The 24,441-nt window shown below is 47.9% G+C and overlaps 1 protein-coding gene across 1 annotated transcript in view; it reads left to right on the plus strand.

Moving 5' to 3' along the window:
• RND2 (Rho family GTPase 2) overlaps positions 1-24,441 on the plus strand; it is a 229,614-nt gene that overhangs the window by 189,953 nt on the left and 15,220 nt on the right. The window contains exon 4 of the mRNA XM_069634198.1: positions 5,388-5,522. Within this exon, the coding sequence (XP_069490299.1) occupies positions 5,388-5,522 (135 nt within the window). The remainder of the gene's footprint in view (positions 1-5,387; positions 5,523-24,441) is intronic.

Here is a 24,441-nt window from a genome sequence, read left to right on the forward strand (position 1 = left end):
CTAATCATATTAGAATGCTGTTCCATAAGGCAGTGACCGCAACAGAATGTAATTTTATCAGATTATGGCCATTCACTGAACTATTAGTCTCTGGTACTAACGTAAAAGGATGGTACCCAAGCCATCAAGATCATTCTGTAATTAGCATCATCCCTTTACAGAATCTGCCATTGGATGGTTATAAACACTCATGGGTGGAAAGGGAAAACTGAGGAGGCTTGGCAAGCCATTACACAGAATCAAATTCCTTGGAAGCGGGAAACCCACTGTATCCACGGTGAGTTTCCATTCACTTTGCTCTAACCTTTTTAACTCATTAACTCGATCTACATGAAAGTACTAAATTAGGATTGCATATGATTTTTCACAATTTTCTAGCGGATGATTCTAATTAATCCACCTGGAAGATTCCACCAAGAGACTGAGTGTCTTGCCCGGTGCCACTAGTTCATAGGTTAGCCCTTATGGAGAGATTATTCTTATATGCACACAATAAGAACCTTGATGTTTGAGTACTAGGAGTACACACTTGATCCACTTTTCAGCTATGGTCAATAAGTCAATGTGATACTTAAGACATTTTAAGTGAGCCACGATATCGAGAGAGTCTATCTTGAGAAGGTGATCAGCATACGTCATCCAGGTGATTCATAATTCATTTCCATGTGAGAGTCACAGAACAGAATTACTAATAGTGTAAAGTTGAACGATACTTACAGTAGCCTCTACTTATTCTTTAGATGACTTATGAAAGTTGAAGAAGAGAAGGAAGCATTATAATTGTGATCCCGATGAAGGGAATGACCCGAAACACATTGAGCTATTATTTGTTTGTTTAATTTATTAAACATATTTTTCTGAACTTTGATTGTCTTATAATTGTATAAGTTGGATTTCATCACATATTAACTAAAATATATGCTACATATACTTACTAAATCCTGACTGTTTATAGTAACAGTACCAACGGTGTGGAGGGGATGGGAGTTTCCAATAATAAGGACACTGTATTTTCATTTCATGACAATAGACAATAGCAACTTCATGTACCAGAGTTGCATTTTCCTCCCCTACACCCTAAATATTACTAAATTCGCGAATATCCCCATTTAAGACTTCATTAAATCAGTGTGTGTCCTGCTCAGCGATTGTTATTATGGATTATGGGTATTCCACATGTATGCGCCCCCTCTCCCAAGATTAGATTGAACTCAAATGAACTAATCCCAAATCGTGCCGATATTAGGCAGAGTATTCCAATTAATAGCATTGCGTCTCTCTATGCATGGCTTCATCTAGTGACACAACCAGTTATTGTCTACTACCCCCCCCCACACACCCTCTCACCACCTATCTCTAAGGCAGAGGGGCTGTTAGTGAATTAACACTGATCCAATTTCCAAATCCCTATTTTCCGTAAACTGTTTAGCATGTGTTCCGTTTACTGTGCATGGCTCGTAATTTAGGAAATTGACAGCAGACAAAGTCTTCCAAGTACTTGAACTATAGATAGTGGACTGCTAATAAATTATTTGTGATGTACTTATGAAATTGCTTCCCCATCCCTGATGAATAATTGCGTGTATCGGTGTTCGGGGATAGACTGTGCTATGTGGTGCATAAGAAATGAGCAATAAATAAAAATACAAAAATGCCCCTCCCCTTTTTCATTTTCCCTGTATATAGAGGCTGTTTACTGTTGATGATATGTTGTTGTTATATTTTTGCTTACTTGCTTGTTCCTTTTTCGCTGATCGTATTTTTTTTGAAAATCCTAACAAATAAAGTTTACAAAAAAAGCAAACATAAAAATACATTTTTTTTTCTGGATCGAGCAGGGCTACTGCGTTGGTGATGCACACATAACGGCGGTGGACCAAGGTGCTATTAGCACCTTGGTCCATGCCGGTAAAATACCGGCACCTCCTTGGTGGAAAGGGGAATTACCGCCCTATTCCAAGGTTGGCGGGGCGCTAATTCCCCCTTCCCCCATTGCCCTTCCCCATTCCCATTTTTGCCCAATAGGGCATACTGGGAATGGGGAAGGTGCTAATTACGGCACCGCAAATTGCGGTACCGTAATTAGCTCCCTGGTCCCTTTGCAGGTTGGTTTTTAACGCCTGCAAAAAGCAGGCGTTAAATTCTCCAACCCGCAAAGGGACCTCGTAGTAAGGCGGTAAGGGTTTACCGGTACCAGTAAAATACCGGTACCGGTAAACCCTTACCGCCTACCGTGTAATGAGGCCCATAGACTGTTTCACCATATTGGAAACCAAAAAGGAATTGCACACCATTGAAAGGGATGTTTTTAAAGAACCATTGCAGCTTAAAGGTCAACACCAATGCATGGTTTCAGGATGAGAACACAGTCTGGAGTCCATCCCCTGTCCATACCTATTCTGTTCCTCTTTCATGACGTCGTGAAAGAAGCAGGCCTTTCTGCCTTTATAATGCCCATACACGGAACAGGGTCCAGCTGAGGCTGAGACTGTGTGCGGTTTAAACATTACAGGGTCTTCAATTGAAACTAAAGGTTTTCCAAAAATGAGTGCATCCTGGTTTGGACATGTTATAGAGGCAGAACTAGTACGTGACTGGAGTGGGGTGTTGCAGTCACAATTAGTGCTTCATGTGCTGCATAAGATGGGGTTGCTGTGGCCTCAGATGTTGTAATGCATGCAAACAATGAAGGCGGAGCACGAAGCTTCAGATGTCGATATACCATAAGCTTTTCTGATGGCCAACAGGAGGGTAGAGTTTTTTAGCCTGGGATGAGGTCACATATATAAAGCATGAAGGCGGGAAATTGTAGCTTCAGATGGGATGGAATTCACGTCATAAGTGTGAGGAAGGCGTGGCTTTGTGGCCTAAAATAGGTGTGGAACCTTGGGATGGCCTCTCGCGACCATCCAGCTAGGGGCCTCTCGCTTGCGTTCACGCCATGTGGGCCTAGCCTAAATAAGGCACGGACCCGAGGAGCTGCTGCGCACGTCCTTCTTTATTAAGATACAACATGTAACTGTCCGTGCCCCGTAACGCCCGCCTCCCTAACCCCAACGTCACTTCCCGGGAAATGATCGCAACGGCAGCCGTCCCACACAACGATCTGGTGTGGCTGCATGGGTGCTGCTTGCCCACCATGACAATAGAGTTTCATGTACACCACAAAAATAGAGCATGTGGCTTCAGATGTGGTAAATGTACACTATAAAGGTGGGGGAGGGGCTGTAGCATCTTATATAGGCTTGTACACATCACGAGGTTGGAGTGTTTAAGCCTGAGATGGTGTCACCTACAGGCTCGGCCTGGCCAATAGTGCAATAGGCCCATGCTGGTGTGAGCCAGTTTTTTGGGTCAAAGTGGGACACTTTTTTGGCCACGCTGGGCCAGTTGGATGAGTTAACTCACTCTGCGGCTAGTAGTTTTGACCTGTGTTACTGAATAAATATTCTTTGAAACACACAAATTGCATCACACTTCATCAAAAACTTTCCCTTGGGTACTATTCCAACAGCGTCACAAAAGGAATGAATAGCCATTTGCAACTGTGGGCCACTTTTTCATTGGTACCCGAGACAATTGTATGGCCCAGTCAGACCCTAGTCACCTATATAGTATAGTAAAATGGGCATTATAGCTTCAGATGGGGTTGACTGCAGATATTAGGGACAGACCTTAGGGATGGGTGTTGCATTACCGCTTTAGGTCAAATCTCCTGCACTCTCGGCGGGTGCAGTGTTGTAGCGCAAGAGGGCATTGCATCTATACCATGAAGGGGGTGGGGTTTACAGCTTTAGATGTGGTCGACCATAAACCATCACGCTGAGCATTGCAACTTCAGATAAAGGCTCGTTTACTCCAGGAGGGCAGCATCATGCAGCCTGAGAGGGGCAGGTAATGACACACCAGGAAGACAGGCATTGCTGTTTCAACCACACAAGTAGGGTGTTGTAGCTTCCGCTTACATCTCATCCACACCAGAACTGTGCCGTGTGGTAGCCTGAGAGGGTGTGGAAGCTATAGCATACCGTGTCCAGTCAACTGGTCGAAAAAAAACTGGTCGACTGCAATTTGGTCGACGCAATTTGGTCGAAAACCAAATGGTCGAATTTTTTTTTTTATTTATATATTTATTTTTCGGGTTTTCGTTTAGTAAAAAAAGGGGTTTTTAGAGAAAAAAAGGGGGTTGGGGGGGACCCCCCCAAAAAAATTAAAAAAAGGGTTAAAATAAAAAATAAAAAAAATTCGACCATTTGGTTTTCGATCAAATTGGTTCGACCATTTGTCTGGTCGACCAATTTTTTTCGACCAAATGTCTGGCAACCATAGCATACATATGGAGGCGGTGGTACAGAGCCTCATTTGAACTGGAGTCTGACAGATTCTCAGGAAAGGGTCTTGGCGGTTGTTGGGCTCCAGGTTTATTGAAGTGGCTGGGTGCAGAATGCTTCAAAATGCCAGCAGGTGTTCAGTAGCTCAGACAGATGGCGCAAGTGAGTTCCACAGTAGATGTGGGAGTCAGTTCCACAGTAGATAGCTGGAGTGAGTTCGACAGTAGGCAGTGGGAGCGAGTTCCACAGTGGATGGCAGCAGTGAGTTCCAGAGTAGATAGCGCAAGTGAGTTCCACAGTAGATGGAGGGATGGAGTTCCACAGTGGATGGCTGGAGTGAATTTCATAGTGGATGGTGGGAGCGAGTTCCACAGTGTATGGCGCGCGTAAGTTCCACAGTGGAGCGTGCGAGTGAGTTCGACAGTGGATTGCGGGAGTGAGTTCCACAGTAGATGGCGCAAGTGAGTTCCACAGTGGATGGCAGGAGTGAGCTCGACAGTGAATGGTAGGAGTGAGCTCCAGAGTAGATGGCGCAAGTGAATTCCACAGTGAATGGCAGGGGTGAGTTCCACGGTGGATGGTGGGAGTCGGTTCCACAGTAGAGAGCTGGAGTGAGTTCCACAGTAGGCAGTGGGAGAGAGTTCCACAGTGCATGGTGGGAGTGAGTTCCACATTAGATGGCGCAAGTGAGAACCACAATGGATGGCGGGAGTGAGTTTCACAGTGGAGGGCGCGAGCGAGTTCCGCAGTGGAGGGAACGAACGAGTTCCACAGTGTAGGGCGCAAGTGAGTTCCACAGTAGATCCTGGGAGTGAAACCCACAGGTAACATGGCACAGACGCTAATTGATTTGCATCCCCGAGTTATTTTCATGTTCATTTCGGTTGAATTGCTAATGTGCGTTTGTACAGTTTTACAAATGTAGTAGTTCAGACTGATTCAAATAATTGCCACACCGCCACATGAGTAAATTATTGTGGGGGGGGGGCGGGCAAAAGCCCCCTCGCAAGCTGCCCCACATGCACCTGATGAGGATTCTGTGTTTTTCTTTCGCAGTGGCAAGGCGAGACGCAGGAGTTCTGCCCCAACGCCAAGGTGGTCCTGGTCGGATGTAAACTGGACATGAGGACAGACGTGAGCACGCTCCGTGAACTCTCCAAACAGAGGCTGATTCCAGTCACGCACGAACAGGTGGGACGCCGCCCTCTCTCTGCATGCATGGCGGATGCGAGTTATGCCCGGGTGGTGAACGTGCTGTCTGTCTGCCCGGGTTTCAGAATGTGCCATCCAGGATTGTGTGGGGCCTGGCGTTGACAGCAGTCTTGCTTAGCAGCGTATCAGTGGCATGCGTGATATGACAGGCCTTATTCCTGCACGTCACTTCCAGGTGTCCAGACAGGGCTTAATATTGCTGGGTAGCCCCTTTTTACTAAACGCACCGAATTCTCCTTATTTTGGACGTGACCGGAACTGAATGATTGGCCCAAGAATGCGCTATTTGGTCATCTCTTAATGCTCTTTGGTTGTTACTTTTGAAACTTCAAATGTGAACTATTTGGCAAAAAAGGGCCCCAGAACTCGAGTGAGTGGTTCGACATCAGCGGCCATTTTGTTTTCAAGTGCTGACTCTGGCCAGATCCCGAGATCCGGCTACACCTCTGGTCCCGGATCTCGGATCCGGCGAGAGCCGGCCCAATTAACAGCACTGGGGTAGAACGTTCCCTTACTTCCCGGCCAGCCACATTTTTTTTTAATACATCTCCTCCATTGGAGATTTGAACTTGTGACCTGTAGGTAGCTATCCATTGTCACACCTCACTGCTCTCTGGCAGGGGGTGGAGGGAGTTGGTTTATGTGAATGGGCTGTTTGGGACCATCGCTGCAGACACTCTATGCAGCTAATGGAAGGGGTGTGTGGCTATAGACCCTTGAGAGGTACACACGGTGGGTGATTGGAAAGGGGAGGGTGGACATACCGGCATGCTGTGGGGACAACGACTGACATTAATGGTGGTCATTTAAATGCATTTAATTCCACGGTGTTTTGTTTAGTTTTGATAGATCTGTTGTAAAACACAGTTTTGTGGGGTGCAGTGGAGGAAAGGCAGGACCAAGGTATGGGGTTTCAGTTGTGGAAATGAGGGTGAATATGGGGCCTGCGTGGAGCACGACAGGCGGGCGGCAAAGGAGGCAGGGCAAATGGGTGCATACATCCACTACTTTTTATTTACACTTCGACCACTGGTGCTGCAGGTGATAATTGTGGTAGAGTGAGCTACAAAATGAAGCCTCTGAACCATATAGTCCACAACATTGTGGCGCAACTTATTACAAGTGCGTGGAAATTTGACCGAATAACCCCCATCCTACGCACACTACATTGGCTTTGTCTACAGGCCTAGATATTGTTCAAGACTGCATGTATCATCTAGAAAACAGTCACGAGTGTCACACCAGGGTACCTGACGGCTAAGCGCCACCTATCTTGCGGCAAACACTCCTCACACAGCAAATCAGTTCGAATCAAAACTCGCCCGCAAAGAAAAGACCCACAAACAATCATTCTGTTGTTCACTTATCACATACCCACCCTTTGGAACTCGATCTCAGTATCAGCTCGGATTGCACCCCAATTCTCTGGTTTTACAAATCTCTCAAAAGGTGGCTTTTTCAACAACACCTGACCAAGCACTAATCGCAAAGGAGATACAGACCGACACACAGACCGTAACTCACAGTACTGTGATACTGTTAAAAGATGGCAGCCCAAATACTGGCTACCCACACCCTGTTTAGCACTCCACTACTCTCGGCCTAGATCCACGCTTATAAACAATACAATTAAATAAAAAATACCCCCCCCCCCCTTGCATGTAGCAAAATGTGACCAACTGAAGTCTTAAAAGAAGTGTGTAGGACTCAGAAGAGTCATGCAGACCCTACCAAGCTGTATCATTGTAAGCGTAACTAAGCAGCGTATACTATACAGCCCTGTTTTTTACATGTGCGAGCCCCTCTACCGAGAACGAACATGGGTGAAATACCCTGTTCTATTGAATTTCTTCCACTCAGGAGGGTCTACAGCCACGTTTGAGCTCACTCAACCCTCAGAAATATTCACTTTCATATCAGTCTGGTCCTACCCACAGGGGCAGTCCAGCACCGAAATGCTAGGCAATTCTCCTCCGAACAAGAGTACAATCAGCAACCCCAGACACGTGTTTCAGCCTTCTGGGATTTTAAGTTCTTCATTTATAATGAAGGGAGGGGGGCAACACTGCAAGTCCCAGAGTGGGGGAAGGGCAGGTATGAAGTTGGGAGCATCAATTGAAAGGGACTGGTGTGTTAAAAATGAACAAGCCTCCTGTGAGCAAAGAGGGATCCTACACCAACTAGGCAGAATCCGACACTTAGGACACCTAATCTCTTTGTAATAAAAGTCAAACCCAGCCCTGCTTCCCGGTGAATATTTTTAAAGGTCAGCTGGAAAAACCTACATTTACTATAAAGAGCCGAAATGCCCTGCTTTATAGAAAGCTGCAGCAAATGAAATGTCACCGCAAGGCGATGTAGCGTGCAGGTCTAATCTATTTTTGTCCTGGGGAAAAAAAAAAGAAATGTGAATTTTCCATCTATGCTCCGCTTCCTCGTGACACTAGTACTCGCCCTATGCCATTGGCTAGTAGCAGAGAGAGGCAAGGGGATGCTGGTGAAAGGCCCTTTTCTCTGGGAATGGAGGACTAACGTGGTGGATCCATGGCCCCTTAATACCCACTCACAGTACTTGCAGCAGGCACTTCATATATTCATCTCGCGTCATTGAATATTCAGCACCGACCGAGCCACGATTCCAATCAGAGCGAAGACAGCGATAAGCAGCCAGGAGTTTAAATGACTTTTTTCTCCCCACCGAGAGGTGATTGCCGGAACTTGATTGATCTTTCATATAAATTGAGAAAATGGCGGACAGGCGGGGGGGGGGGGAGGGGATGCGGACAAAAGGAACGCCTCCGCTCAAAGCGAGAGGGGCGCGTACAAAGGCTAGTCCGCTTTTTGCTACATGGATGTGCCTATTTTCATTGGGCTTAGAATTTCATTTTAAATTTGTTTTAATTTTTTAAAAAAAAATTGTAAAATCAAAATGTCCACTTTAGAATTAACGGAAACAAAATATATTAAGATACACATAACCAATTGGGGAGCTGGAACACCCACGAGTGTGCCCCATAACTCAGAATGCACATGAGAAGGAGGGTGGTCTCAGAGTGAGTTGTGGTACCCTGAGCTTAAGCGGACAGACCCCTCTCGAAGGTCCTAAGAATGTAGCGCAGAGCTCCCTGTTGCACCAACCACCGGCAGCACGCAACCAAGGCTTCAGACCTGTGCACTTTTCAAGGCTATTACCACCCTCTTGAACAGGAAGTGAACGATCACCTGTAAGAAGCTTGGGTCGGGCGGACTAGTGGGAGTTGCTTGCTCGATGACAGAACCTGGTTCAAGGTTTGTGCTACAGTGTTCTGCACTAATTGAAGATTCCTTTTCGAGCAAATGGAGAGCCCTGAATATCCTGGACATGGCGTGCACTTCTAAGGGTTGTAAAATGGAACAATGCCACCCTAACAGTGGCTGACACTTGCTTTCACATGACCTGGAAGGCTGTCCTCTTTCTTTGCCCACAAGATTGTGCTTAGAGGAAGGTACCACTGTTTGTAAGAGGTTCCATCAATGGACAATAACTAATGAGCTGTAGGCCATTGGAGCAGCTCTTTTGCAAACATTTTTCAAGTACTTCATACTTATTTTGTTAAGAGTATATTTACAAGAAATGTCATACATAGATAAGAAAAGCGACACGTTAAGACTAATGTTAGAACACATAGACATGTGTGGCACAGGAACTGGAGAAACCACATACCCGGTTGACAAAAAAACGCAATACCCACTATTGCATTTCTGAGGGGATTTAGCATGAGTGATGGATTTTCTGTTTGTTTGTCCCAATTATAAAACACTTATTGAAAAATGGCTCTACCCAGATTGTAAGGCGCGTGAGCCCAGGACTGTAAAGAATGCTCTTTTGTCTAGTCAAACCTCCCAGAAAAATTTAACTTTGCAGACAGTTTCTTATAAAAGCTTGGACTCTGAGGCTAAAATGCTTTTCTTAAGATTCAGTTAGTTTAGGGGATAGTGACCAAATAAGGGAATTTCATTATGCCTACAACGAAGGGTGTGATTTGTTAGCGTTGGAATTTCATTGTACAAAGGAGCCCTTAGGGGAACGTTGAAATTGCAAATAATGTAAAACTGGTGTCATTTTTATAAAGTATGTGTCTGTTTTATGTTATTGTATATTTTTACGTATGTTTCTAGGAATGTGTCCTGTATCAATGAAAGATTGGTAAGTTGATAATATCACATAGAGGTCCAGAGTCGGCTTATCCAGGGTTCTGCATGCAGCCCAGGGGTGTTGGTAGGTCTGGAATAGGTCCGGGGGGCTACACTCATGTCTCGACTGTCGGGACTCAGGGCTAGCTACCCTTTTGGTTGTAGCTCCTGGGCTTCTATCTGGGGCTACAACCAAAAGGCCTGGGGCCATAGCCCCCTCTGCCCCTCCACCCCCACCCAGCAATGCCTCTGGTGCAGCAGCAGAGATAGAGTTTAGTGTGGGCAACTGCGTCGGAGGTGCCTGGTTGACAGTGTTGAATTTGACCTTCCAGTTTGAGATGGTGGTGGTTTCTGGCGGATCACGAGACCTCAGGAGACTGTGCTAATAGTAAGGAATGCTACACGGTGTTGGATCCGACGTAATAAGTAGGTGGAAAGGGACTGAGATGGTGGTTGATGTGAGAAAGATGAATAGGCCCAAGTGGCTGAAGAAGGGATTACTAAAGTTTTGGCAAAAAAGTAATTGAACCATGAGGTTGCGAGGGAATAACATTTAAGAAGGCTTGATTTGGAATGGGGGCGTGGGGGGTCAACGGGAAATATATATCCTCCAATTTGTCCGAAACGAGCATTATGCCTTTCTTGGCCAACCAATGGCAAATGCTACTGAGGCAGTCGGGGAAGTTGGCGTGCGGGTATGGGATGCGAGTGCGTGTTTTGTGGGCAGGCCCGCATGTTTCCTGCAAAGGGACCATTTAGTGGAAATGTGAGGTGTTTTCATTGGCTGAAGATCGATTAGGGCTTCTGGTTTTCACTTAAACATGTAACCCATGTTAGTAGTATGCACAGCCAGGTCCGCGGACTCGGGAATGTGCCTTGTTTAGTCTGCTTCCCTGAAAGCTGAAATGGAATAGCTTGCACTCTGTTTGACCCACCGCGGTATTAAGTCCGGATGTGCAGCTTAAGAAGGGGAACATGCAGCTTTTCAGAGTATTTAAATCTGGAACATAAATCGCAGGAAACGAGGCACAACCAGCTGGCAAAAGTAACACCCCCTCAGTCGAGAAATAAAGTTTTCTGGCACAGGGTTGCCTCAGGATACCTTGCTGCCGTCTGGTGCCGGAGTTCTGCGCGCGGCAGCGAGGAGTTATTCAGTATTTCGGCACGTTGTGCTCAATTGCATCTAATTAGCAAGTAGCTTTCCTTCTTAATTGCTGCTCCTGGATCATGAAACTGTTATGGCAGCAGCAGATATTGGAGACAGTCTCTGGGGACTCTTAAGACGATTATTAAAATAATAACGGCCCCATTAGATGATGAACCTCATTGAAAGCAGAGAGCGAAGTGACTGAGCACGTTTGGCTTTCATCATCAAATCATAGAAACAAGCCTTCACTATGGCTATCACACACTGCCTGATATGGCCTCCCTATGGCTATCACACACTGGCTGACATGGCCCTCCCTATGGCTATCACACGCTGGCTGAGATAGCCCTCCCTATGGCTATCACCTGCTGGCTGATATGGCCTTCCCTATGGCTATCACACACTGGCTGAGATAGCCCTCCCTATAGCTATCACATGCTGGCTGAGATAGCCCTCCCTATGGCTATCACACACTGTCTGATATGGCCTTCCCTATGGCTATCACACGCTGGCTGATATGGCCTTCCAAATGGCTATCACACGCTGGCTGAGATGGTCTTCCCTAGGGCTAGCACAAACTGGCTGAGATAGCCCTCCCTATGGCTATAACACGCTGGCTGAGATAGCACTCCCTATGGCTATCACATGCTGGCTGAGATAGCCCTCCCTATGGCTATCACACGCTGGCTGAGATAGCACTCCCTATGGCTATCACATGCTGGCTGAGATAGCCCTCCCTATGGCTATCGCACGCTGGCTGAGGTAGCCCTCCCTATGGCTATCGCACGCTGGCTGAGGTAACCCTCCCTATGGCTATCGCACGCTGGCCGAGATAGCCTTCCATATGGCTATCGCACGCTGGCTGAGATAGCCTTCTCTATGGCTATCGCACGCTGGCTGAGGTAGCCCTCCCTATGGCTATCGCACGCTGGCTGGGATGGCCTTCCCTATGGCTATCGCACGCTGGCTGAGGTAGCCCTCCCTATGGCTATCGCACGCTGGCTGGGATGGCCTTCCCTATGGCTATCGCACGCTGGCTGAGATAGCCCTCCCTATGGCTATCACACGCTGGCTGATATAGCCCTCCCTGTGGCTATCACACGCTGGCTGATATAGCCCTCCCTGTGGCTATCCCATGCTGGCTGAGATAGCCCTCCCTATGGCTATCACAGACTGGCTGAGATAGCCTTCCCTATGGCTATCACACGCTGGCTGAGATGGCCCTCCCTATGGCTATCGCACACTGGCTGAGATAGCCTTCCCTATGGCTATCGCACGCTGGCTGAGATGGCCTTTCCTATGGCTATCACACGCTGGCTGAGATTGCCTTCCCTGTGGCTATCACACACTGGCTGAGATAGCCTTCCCTATGGCTTTCAGACGCTGGCTGAGATAGCCCTCCCTACGGCTATCACACGCTGGCTGACATAGCCTGCCATATGGCTATCGCACACTGGCTGATATTGCTTTCCCTGTGGCTATCACACGCTGGCTGAGATAGCCTTCCCTATGGCTTTCAGATTCTCCCTATGGCTATCACACGCTGGCTGAAATGGCATTCACTATGGCTATCACACGCTGGCTGATATAGCCCTCCCTGTGGCTATCATATGCCGGCTTAGATAGCCCTCCTTATGGCTATCACAGGCTGGCTGAGATAGCCATCCCTGTGGCTATCACATGCTGTTTGAGAACGTCTTCCCTATGGCTATTGCACACTGGCTGAGATAGCCTTCCCTATGGCTATCGCACGCTCGCAGATATGGCCTTCCCTGTGGCTATCACACACTGGCTGAGATAGCCTTCCCTATGGCTATCGCACGCTGGCTGAGGTAGCCCTCCCTATGGCTATCACACGCTGGCTGAGATGGCACTCCCTATGGCTATCACATGCTGGCTGAGATAGCCTTCCCTATGGCTATCACTAACTGGCTGAGATAGCCTTGCCTATGGCTATCGCACGCTGGCTGAGATAGCCTCCCAACCCTCCCTATGGCTATCGCACGCTGGCTGAGGTAGCCTTCCATATGGCTATCGCACGCTGGCTGAGATAGCCTTCTCTATGGCTATCGCACGCTGGCTGAGGTAGCCCTCCCTATGGCTATCACACGCTGGCTGATATAGCCCTCCCTGTAGCTATCACACGCTGGCTGATATAGCCCTCCCTGTGGCTATCACACGCTGGCTGAGATAGCCCTTCCTATGGCTATCACAGACTGGCTGAGATAGCCTTCCCTATGGCTATCACACGCTGGCTGAGATGGCCCTCCCTATGGCTATCGCACGCTGGCTGAGATAGCTCTCCCTATGGCTATCACACGCTGGCTGATATAGCCCTCCCTGTAGCTATCACACGCTGGCTGATATAGCCCTCCCTGTGGCTATCACACGCTGGCTGAGATAGCCCTCCCTATGGCTATCACAGACTGGCTGAGATAGCCTTCCCTATGGCTATCACACGCTGGCTGAGAAGGCCTTCCCTATGGCTATTGCACGCTGGCTGAGATGGCCTTTCCTATGGCTATCACACGCTGGCTGAGATTGCCTTCCCTGTGGCTATCACACACTGGCTGAGATAGCCTTCCCTATGGCTTTCAGACGCTGGCTGAGATAGCCCTACCTACGGCTATCACACGCTGGCTGACATAGCCTGCCATATGGCTATCGCACACTGGCTGAGATAGCCTTCCCTATGGCTATCGCACGCTGGCTGAGGTAGCCCTCCCTATGGCTATCGCACACTGGCTGAGGTAATCCTCCCTATGGCTATCGCACGCTGGCTGAGATAGCCTTCCATATGGCTATCACATGCTGGCTGAGATAGCCTTCCCTATGGCTATCGCACGCTGGCTGAGATAGCCTTCTCTATGGCTATCGCACGCTGGCTGAGGTAGCCCTCCCTATGGCTATCGCACGCTGGCTGGGATGGCCTTCCCTATGGCTATCGCACGCTGGCTGAGGTAGCCCTCCCTATGGCTATCGCACGCTGGCTGGGATGGCCTTCCCTATGGCTATCGCACGCTGGCTGAGATAGCCCTCCCTATGGCTATCACACGCTGGCTGATATAGCCCTCCCTGTGGCTATCACACGCTGGCTGATATAGCCCTCCCTGTGGCTATCACACGCTGGCTGAGATAGCCCTCCCTATGGCTATCACAGACTGGCTGAGATAGCCCTCCCTATGGCTATCGCACGCTGGCTGAGATGGCCCTCCCTATGGCTATCGCACACTGGCTGAGATAGCCTTCCCTATGGCTATCGCACGCTGGCTGAGATGGCCTTTCCTATGGCTATCACACGCTGGCTGAGATTGCCTTCCCTGTGGCTATCACACACTGGCTGAGATAGCCTTCCCTATGGCTTTCAGATGCTGGCTGAGATAGCCCTCCCTATGGCTATCACACGCTGGCTGACATAGCCTGCCATATGGCTATCGCACACTGGCTGATATTGCTTTCCCTGTGGCTATCACACGCTGGCTGAGATAGCCTTCCCTATGGCTTTCAGATTCTCCCTATGGCTATCACACGCTGGCTGAAATGGCATTCACTATGGCTATCACACGCTGGCTGATATAGCCCTCCCTGTGGCTATCATATGCCGGCTTAGATAGCCCTCCCTATGGCTATCACAGGCTGGCTGAGATAGCCATCCCTGTGGCTATCACATGCTGGCTGAGAACGTCTTCCCTATGGCTATTGCACAGTGGCTGAGATAGCCTTCCCTATGGCTATCGCACACTGGCTGAGGTAGCCCTCCCTATGGCTATCACACACTGGCTGAGATATCCCTCCCTATGGCTTTCAGACGCTGGCTGAGATAGCCATCCCTGTGGCTATCACATGCTGGCTGAGATGGCCATCCCTATGGCTATCACACGCTGGCTGAGAAAGTCTTCCCTATGGCTATCGCACACTGGCTGAAAAAGTCTTCCCTATGGCTATCACATGCTGGCTGAGAAGGTCTTCCCTATGGCTGTCACACGCTGGCTGACATAGCCTTCCCTATGGCTATCGCACACTGGCTGAGAAAGTCTTTCCTATGGCTATCACACGCTGGCTGAGAAGGTCTTCCCTATGGCTATTGCACGCTGGCTGAGAAAGTCTTTCCTATGGCTATCGCAAGCTGGCTGAGATAGCCTTCCCTGTGGCTATCACACACTGGCTGAGATAGCCTTCCCTATGGCTTTCAGATTCTCCCTATGGCTATCACATGCTGGCAGAGATGGCCTTCCCTATGCCTATCGCACGCTGGCTGAGATGGCCTTCCCTATGGCTATCGCACGCTGTCTGAGATTGCCTTTCCTGTGGCTATCACACGCTGGCTGATATGGCCCTCCCTATGTCTATCACACGCTGGCTGACATGGCCCTCCCTATGGCTATCACACGCTGGCTGAGATAGCCTTCCCTATGGCTATTGCACGCTGGCTGAGAAGGCCTTCCCTATGGCTATCACACGCTGGCTGAGATAGCCTTCCCTATGGCTATCACACGCGGCTGAGATAGCCTTCCCTATGGCTATCACACGCTGGCTGAGATAGCCTTCCCTGTGGCTATCACACACTGGCTGAGATGGTCTTCCCTATGGCTATTGCACGCTGGCTGAGAAAGTCTTTCCTATGACTATCGCACGCTGGCTGAGATAGCCTTCCCTGTGGCTATCACACACTGGCTGAGATAGCCTTCCCTATGGCTTTCATATTCTCCCTATGGCTATCACATGCTGGCAGAGATGGCCTTCCCTGTGGCTATCGCACGCTGGCTGAGATGGCCTTCCCTATGGCTATCACACGCTGGCTGAGATTGCCTTTCCTGTGGCTATCACACGCTGGCTGACATGGCCCTCCCTATGGCTATCACACGCTGGCTGAGAAAGTCTTCCCTATGGCTATCGCACACTGGCTGAAAAAGTCTTCCCTATGGCTATCACATGCTGGCTGAGAAGGTCTTCCCTATGGCTGTCACACGCTGGCTGACATAGCCTTCCCTATGGCTATCGCACACTGGCTGAGAAGGTCTTCCCTATGGCTATTGCACGCTGGCTGAGAAAGTCTTTCCTATGGCTATCGCACGCTTGCTGAGATAGCCTTCCCTGTGGCTATCAAACACTGGCTGAGATAGCCTTCCCTATGGCTTTCAGATTCTCCCTATGGCTATCACATGCTGGCAGAAATGGCCTTCCCTATGGCTATCGCACGCTGGCTGAGATGGCCTTCCCTATGGCTATCGCACGCTGTCTGAGATTGCCTTTCCTGTGGCTATCACATGCTGGCTGATATGGCCCTCCCTATGGCTATCACACGCTGGCTGACATGGCCCTCCCTATGGCTATCACACGCTGGCTGAGATAGCCTTCCCTATGGCTATTGCACGCTGGCTGAGAAGGCCTTCCCTATGGCTATCACACGCTGGCTGAGATAGCCTTCCCTATGGCTATCACACGCTGGCTGAGATAGCCTTCCCTGTGGCTATCACACACTGGCTGAGATGGTCTTCCCTATGACTATTGCACGCTGGCTGAGAAAGTCTTTCCTATGGCTATCGCACGCTGGCTGAGATAGCCTTCCCTGTGGCTATCACACACTGGCTGAGATAGCCTTCCCTATGGCTTTCAGATTCTCCCTATGGCTATCACATGCTGGCAGAGATGGCCTTCCCTGTGGCTATCGCATGCTGGCTGAGATGGCCTTCCCTAGGGCTATCACACGCTGGCTGAGATTGCCTTTCCTGTGGCTATCACACGCTGGCTGATATGGCCCTCCCTATGGCTATCACACGCTGGCTGACATGGCCCTCCCTATGGCTATCACACGCTGGCTGAGATAGCCTTCCCTATGGCTATTGCACGCTGGCTGAGAAGGCCTTCCCTATGGCTATCACACGCTGGCTGAGATAGCCTTCCCTATGGCTATCACACGCTGGCTGAGACAGCCTTCCCTATGGCTATCACACACTGGCTGAGATGGTCTTCCCTATGGCTATCACACCCTGGCTGAGATAGCCTTCCCTATGGCTATTGCACGCTGGCTGAGAAGGCCTTCCCTATGGCTATCACACGCTGGCTGAGATAGCCTTCCCTATGGCTATCACACGCTGGCTGAGATAGCCTTCCCTGTGGCTATCACACACTGGCTGAGATTCCTTCCAGGAATGTAAATCCCAGGAGCCCCCAAACAAAGAAAGCAAAAGCAATGACTGTGCTGCGGAACCTTATATTTACAGATGACCTTTCTATTGCGCCTAAATTGGATGCACAGTTCTTTTGTTTGCGCCAGGGGTCTGAGCAATGACAATCAGAAGTAGAGCAAGAGACAGTGCTGGGATCCAGCATCTTAATTTGGCGGAGACATCCGGTTCTAGGGGTGGGACTTCCTGGTATTTCCTGTTCATGGTTGGCAAGGCAACGCGGTTTTTGGATGAACAACTTGAGCCGTGTACTTCACATTGAACCTAATGTGTGTGTGTATAATGCCTGCTACTGTAACACACCTCGCCTGCTCCCTTATGACACATCATTTAACATGGCCCCACTTATTGAACTGGAAGTCCCACCTCAATAAACATGCTGGACTCCAACTCTGTTTTTGAAGCTTTCTATTAGTTACAATTTCCCACTTTAGAACACCCCAAAGAAAAAGAAAAGCCTCTAGGACAAGGGGGACTACGCTCCTCAAAGAAGCATTTACAGTCTAAAATGAAGGCATTCTTTTTTCGGCTGCTATATTCAATCGGCACTTAACATACATTAGGAAAACACTGGGGTGGAATGGCCTGTACGGAACTCTGGAGGTTTCCCAGAAGGCCTCTGCACCCTGGGCCTCTGCACCTTCGGCCTCTGCACCCTGGGCCTCTGCACCTTCGGCCTCTTTTATGTGGCTACTTATTTTATATCCAAATGTGTTCATAGCAAAACGGTTGGGCTTAAAGAAAATGTGTAATATGGGGCTACTTTAAAAAAAATGTCCAGGGCTTCTTTTGCTTGCCAGTACACCCTTGTGCTACCCACACAACAATTTGCTATTGATTTTCTTATAAGGACCTTATCACAATCTTATAAGATCTTACATAAATCCTATTTGATTCAAACTTATAAGGTTTTATAATAATTCAATAAGTATTTGAGTGTCATATAAGGTATTCAAAAGTCCCTCTTGTTTCCAAATCCCCACTAGTTTCTCACACGTTGTTATATAAGATACTTATGAGAATGTCATTTTTGTATGGGTAGTATCACCCTAGTGGGAAGGTCAACACATGTGTGCCGGTTGACAGCGTCTATTTCACATTCCTGTGCTCGGGGAAGCTTGCTATGTTTCGGAAAGCAAAGGTTTCAGATGTCTATTCCTGTATGGTGGAACACCATATTGTGGGAACTGTGTGGCTATCTTATTGGTTGGTTTGGATCTTTTCTTACTGACTAGACGTAGATGCTTTCTCTTCCTGCCTTTCTCTCTGCCCAATCCTCACCTATGTGCGGGGTTCCACAGAGCTCAGCTATTTCGCCTTTGCTGTTGTTGCTTCTACGCCTATGCGGATGACAACCAACGCCTTCTCTGTATCAATCGTGACCATGACTTGGTGGTTTCTTGCTTGAGCATCCGTCTTATTGGCATAGGCAGTTGGATGAATGCCAACTGGCGCAAGTTAGATTCTGAGAAGACTGAAGTGATGGTCCTAGGGAGATCTCCTGAGGCTCATGATATGTGGGCGAGGGAATTTTGGCCTGTTTCTTTGGGCCCTTTGCCTACTCTGGTTTCCACAGTATAGAACCTGGGAGTTAAGATCACTTCTTTGCTCTCTATGTCACCTGAGATCGGTGCGAGAGGCAGCTTTCGTCATCTCGAACTTGGAACTCTGAGGAAAATCTTGCCCTATATTCAGGAGTATCTGAGAAGCCCGAGGGTCTTTCTCAATGCACTGATTGGGCTGGCAGAAAGTAGTGGAAACAATCACTCCCTTCGGCTGACACCATCTTGGAGAGGTCTCCAAGGAGCATACTATGATCAAGAGATGCACAAGCAGCTGAGGGGTTTGATAAACCCACAAGCACCGTTTCTCCCTTGGTGGCTTGATGGAATAAGGCTCCCAGTTGCCCAGATTTTGTGCCCGTCTCCAGTTTGAATGACGGAATGATGAATGGCATCTAGAAATATAATTCCGTACTTTGAGGCGTATTGCCCAGGCCTGAAATTTAAATGGACCCTGACAACCTTCTTCTTTCGATTAAAATAATGAACAATGAAAGTAAAAAGTCAATCTACGCATGCGTTAAAATAACTACAGCATGGTGCGTTTATGTATTATTGTTCTTTTTATGAACCCCAAATTACTATCCAAGACGCCAAATTCCTTCGTCATATACGTTTTGTTTTGCGCAACTTTTGTTGTTGTCTCTAAGCACAGACTGTATGGGGAAGGTTTTACAATCGCTTATTTTATTGGCTGCAAATTAAAATATGTAACTATGTTCACCAGCACGATTTTGTACAAGTCGCATCCTGTATTTGGGCCCCCTGTGCACACATAGCTCGGCCACAAATGACCCCCTTTGTCGCACATGGAATTGGCTGCTCGGTTTCTTGAGTGTGTTTATATTATCAGTATCATTCCAAACTACCCAACTTGAGAATCAGGAACAAACAAAATGCCAAATTTCGCACTGCCACTGGTCGAAGTGGGCTGGGGCGTTTGGGAGCGCAGCTCTTCTGCCTTTTTTTTTTTTTAAACTTTTTTCCGTTCCTATACTTTTATTTGAAGAAGAAACCGTTCTGGAATGGTTTTGTTGTAAGTAAAAGTGTAGGAAGAAGTTCACACCTGCACCTCAATGCACTGCACTGAACATTCCCTTAAACAGCAGGTGTGTTTGTTTGGGGGTTTGCATTGCGCATGGGAGGGGGCGTGCAATGGGATTTGTGGGGAGTGGGGGCAGGTCACCAGGGACTATAGTTCCACTAATTATTGCACAGTGCACATTACACCGCAATTATGTGTGGGGGGGGTGGGTGGCTTAAGGTATTAAAACCTATGAAGGGAGTATGCAGGGGGGAGGGGGAAGCTGCCGGGGTCTCCCCTGCATGTAAAGAAGGTGACATGTGTGAACAAATAAATACATCAATATTTTCGTGTTCGTGATTTTTTTTTCTCGCAGAATTCACAGATGTCCTTATTTTCCACGTCCGTTGGCCCATTGGTCACACTGAAAAATGTGAGCTATTGTAAATAAATAAATAAATGAATGCCTTATGCACATTGTCATCCTCGAGAGATTTAGATAGCCGACTTTGCTTTGTGGCAATACCCTCTGGTCAGAAGACCGCCAGGACGGGGAATTAGGATACTGTGAATTTTAGATAATCCTTGATCAGTTATCTAAATCCCTCTATAGACAAAAGATCGGATAAGTCATGCTTTAAAGAAAATCCCTTCTCTTGTCATTTGCAGCTGACAATGGCTCCCGGGTATCTTGCATCTGGGAAACCCTGTATTAAAACTGCACCCTTCTGACAGGGAGCAGATCCAAATGCACACGCCCAGCTCTCCTTCGTAAGTGTGCCTTGCTTGATAACAGTATATCTGACGGATGCAAGAGTTGTTGCAAGAAGTCTCTGTGCCCAACCCCAGCATTGAAAGCTTCCTGTGACATAAAAAGTTCAGAACCCTGCCTCTTGTGCCAGGCTGCCTTGCAAAGGGGACCCTGCCCACCCCAGTCAAAATACACGTAAAGACAATTACTTTTAAGATGCCGGTACAGGACACAACAATGCTCTGGCCAAAGTGGAGGACGTGAGCCAGTTCACACATTTGGGCATGTCATGCCCCCACCACCATCTCCTGAAATTCCCTGGTAGCATGCCATGTTGACTCATTTATTTCAATAAAATGCATGTCCATAAAAACAAATAATTCAATGAAAGCACATTTCACTGAAGATGCAATCAATTAATTACATTAAATGCACGTTCAAAAATATCCCAAAACACAAATTGCTTAAATAATGGTGAATTTAATGGTGCATATTCACACGAAAATGAAAATGATCGTTCAAAAATTAGCAATCATTAGTAAGGGGGAGGGGCATAAAAAGGGTCTGTTGTAAAGCAACAAAACCCTAAAGTTTGGTAAGGGAGGACTGTTGCGTAAAGTGCACGTTTTTTAAAGTGCGAGATAATGAGGTGAAATATACACATAACCCATTCAGGTGAAATAGATTCCGGCAAAAGACATCTATTGGATTTCCATGTTGGCGAGTGGTCGTGGGGAGAAATGCCAGATCCCCCTAACCACCTGAGAAAGCCTGAGGTCACATGGACTGAAAGTATGTTGCGGCTCGCACCACCGTGGTGCACATGAAGCAGCAATTCACTCACTGGTGTTTTGAAAGCAGCGCTCCCCATTCCTATGGCTTCTTGGCACTGAGTGGTGAAGGCGAGGGGATCTTTCACCAGGGGCAGGTTCTCATCTTGGACTATGGCCCCTGTGGTCACCGCAGCTGTGCTACATCCCCAGCTCCCTAGAGTATGGTGTGAGTAGGTCTTTGGCCACCGGTGGTCATACTTTGAGGCCCTCTGAGACCCCTAGGCATCTGCGCTCCTATGGGGGTGTTAAAACACAGCACAGGGGTCAGGGGAGTAAATGGCCATTTACTCGCGCCTTATGCCCGATTGGCCATAGATGGCCAGCTTCTCTTGGCAGGGAAGCTGTGTGGAAAGGTGGGCACTCAGTCCCTCGCCATAACCAGGCGTTAAGGTTACAGTGGAAGCTGAAAGGAAACTACGCTTGCAGTGTCTGCATGATGAGTGAAAGAGTGAACAAATGAATGAATGCAACTCTATGGAACTCATTCACCTCTAGACACTTCCCAGCTAAGAGCTATAGCCAAAATGGTATTTAGTTTCTAGTGCTTAAATCCGATTGGCCTCATCACACATATAAACTCAATTTCTAGAGCTATTAAAATTGAGGTGAATAGTACACGTGTTGCATCTGCACCCTCCCACGCAGTGTGCTCACGGCAACTAGAGTATTGCGCCTCCTGGTGGTAGTATACTTCCTTCTCCTGCACCCCACTGCTCGGGTGCAGAGCGCCACTGAGTGTTCGTCCTGGTTACTGGTGGGTAGGAATTTGGGGGGTGGTGACACCAGGACACTTTCTCTGCAGAACGAGTTGCGGTTAAGAGAGAGACACAGGCCCTTTCCTCTAGAAAAATAGAGCACACACCCCTACGCCCTCTACTTAGCAATGCGATTTTCAAAAGGAGCAAGAGTGGAGCGCTGAGCGGCTGGATACGTCACAAGCAGGAAACCAAATTGACCAATCGGCCCATGTCCCTGCTCAGGCGGAGGAGGTCTTGCGTTGTCTAATGAGTTTGCCTTCAGGTTTGCCTGCAGAGTAGCGGAAGACTCTGACAGTTCCCATGGCCCTCTCATGAAGGACTGTATTAAAAAAAAAAAAAATGACATATTCGGCACAATAAGGCCCCACTACTTAGCAAAAACATTACAAAATCCATAGCATAAATATATGGCTGTACCAAGCTGTCCGCTCTGCTATCCGGCTATACTCGAGAGTGAGTAAAACACTGTGCTTGTGTAGCACCCCCACACAATAGATCACACCTTATTATTAGTTAAAAAAAAAGGAGGGTAGGCCAAGTGGATATTTACTGGTGGCAGTGTTCCCACTAAACAGAAAACAGGGGCTACTGGCAACACTTTGGCTTGGCGACAAGTTACAATTGTGAAATGGTGAAGAAAGAACAGTTGCACGATCAACTCTGTGATTTAATCGAGTCCCTGCATAATCTCAAACCAATGTACTAACAAGCTATGATGTCATCGCTGTGCGCCAGGGTAGTTTGCCTATGTTCTATAGGCAGAGTTTTAGTGAGCAGGCAGGAAGTAGAACTAGACCTTCAAAATCCATTCCAATGACCCCCCTTATGTGTGAAGGTCTGAAGTCCAGTGTAAGTTATCGCCCCAATATATGCTCGGCTCTTTTGCATTCTGGGACTTGCAGTCTTTCATTTAAAATGAGAAAAGGACAACTTCATGTCTCAGAATGCAAAGGGAATCTCAAACTAGATGGCTCAGGGGTGGACTGGGGACCAAAAGAGGCCCTGGAAATAATGTTCCAAGTGGCCCCATATTACACATTTTCAGCAAGCCCACCCCTTTTCCTATGAGAACCTTAGGGCATAAAATATGTTACGACACAAAAGAGGCCCAGCGTGCTGAAGCACACCAGGAAATCTCCAAAGTTCCATTATAGGGCAGTCCCATGCGACAACTCGAGAACTCTTGTATGGCAATGCAGGCAGAGTTTCCGTGTGACGGGCGTATTCCTCATTCGCACCCTCTGTTCATTGGTGCAAGTTCTCTGCCACAGCAGTCAGAATCCGGAAGCAGCTCCGCCTGCTCTTGCGCACCTTCCTCAGCTTTCTTAAATAATGCGCCTATCGCGCAATCCCATTTTTAGAACGCACATGTAAAAAAGAGTGATTCTTAAGAAATTCCATATAGGACAAGGAGAAGCCGAGCTTATTTGTATGTTTTATTTGTACCATTGCACATGTGCATAGTGCGGTGGTTTTGGTTACAGGGTGTTGCGGCAGGGCTCCAGATAGGATTGTGTACGTTGCTCCTTTTTTATTAACGTTAGGAGTAAAATCATTTTTAAGGAGTGAAAATGTAATTGAGGGAATTTTTCAACCATTCAAAATAAGATTTTTAATCTAAAAACAGATCTCTTTTTGTAATCCTTACCCTTTTGGAACAACTGAGGCATGCTTTTACCTTAAAGTTCCTCTTCATATCAGGCAGTAATATTATCAGAGCTCCTGCCTGTGGCACTGCTCTGCTGGTGAGTGATAGCAGGGGAAGTGCACCTATGCACCATTGTTTCCTATTTGATGTTTTATTTTTCCCTCTGTTATTTGTGTTGGGGGTCGCTGCCTGTTTTTAGGGAGTAAAAGGGCCAGATTTACACACATGTTTTCAAAGGAACATTACCATGTGAAAGCGTTTTTGTAAATCCGGCCCACAGTGTCTGCTACACCGCTTGACTGCTCCTGGTTTCCAGGAGCCTGATACACGGCTGCCGTTACCCAATGACAGCCGCTGCGAGTTACTTACGGCCGCCGGCATTCAGTCGCAGCTCTGAAACACTACCGTGGAGTCGATGGGCTCTATTTGGGACTTTTTCAGAATCCAAGGTGTTCCCCTCTGCGCTCTGAGCTCGTTGGAGATTGAGGTCCACGTTGCCACGCAGGCTTTTGCGTTTCCGGTTTTGGCACTGCACGTGCTTGAGGGTCCAGGCACTCTTCATTGTGGGCGCAACTGTTTCTATGGGTAGTTGGAGTAGCTGCTGACCGGGAGACTTCGTTAGCCATTGATGACAAGGCGGTGTAACTGGGTGATCATCTCTGCTCTAAATTTGAACTTAGTTTTCGGGGTAGAATTCTTTATTAAAGGCAAACTCTTCTTCGATGTACACACTTATGCCACCAAAGGGCACAGGTATGCCTGGAACCCCCTGCCATCACTTTTTGTGTTTGTGTTTTGAATCCGAAAAAAAAAA

Source organism: Ambystoma mexicanum, chromosome 13 (genome assembly GCF_040938575.1).
Source record: "Ambystoma mexicanum isolate Mex_15411 chromosome 13, UKY_AmexF1_1, whole genome shotgun sequence".
NCBI lineage: Eukaryota > Metazoa > Chordata > Amphibia > Caudata > Ambystomatidae > Ambystoma > Ambystoma mexicanum.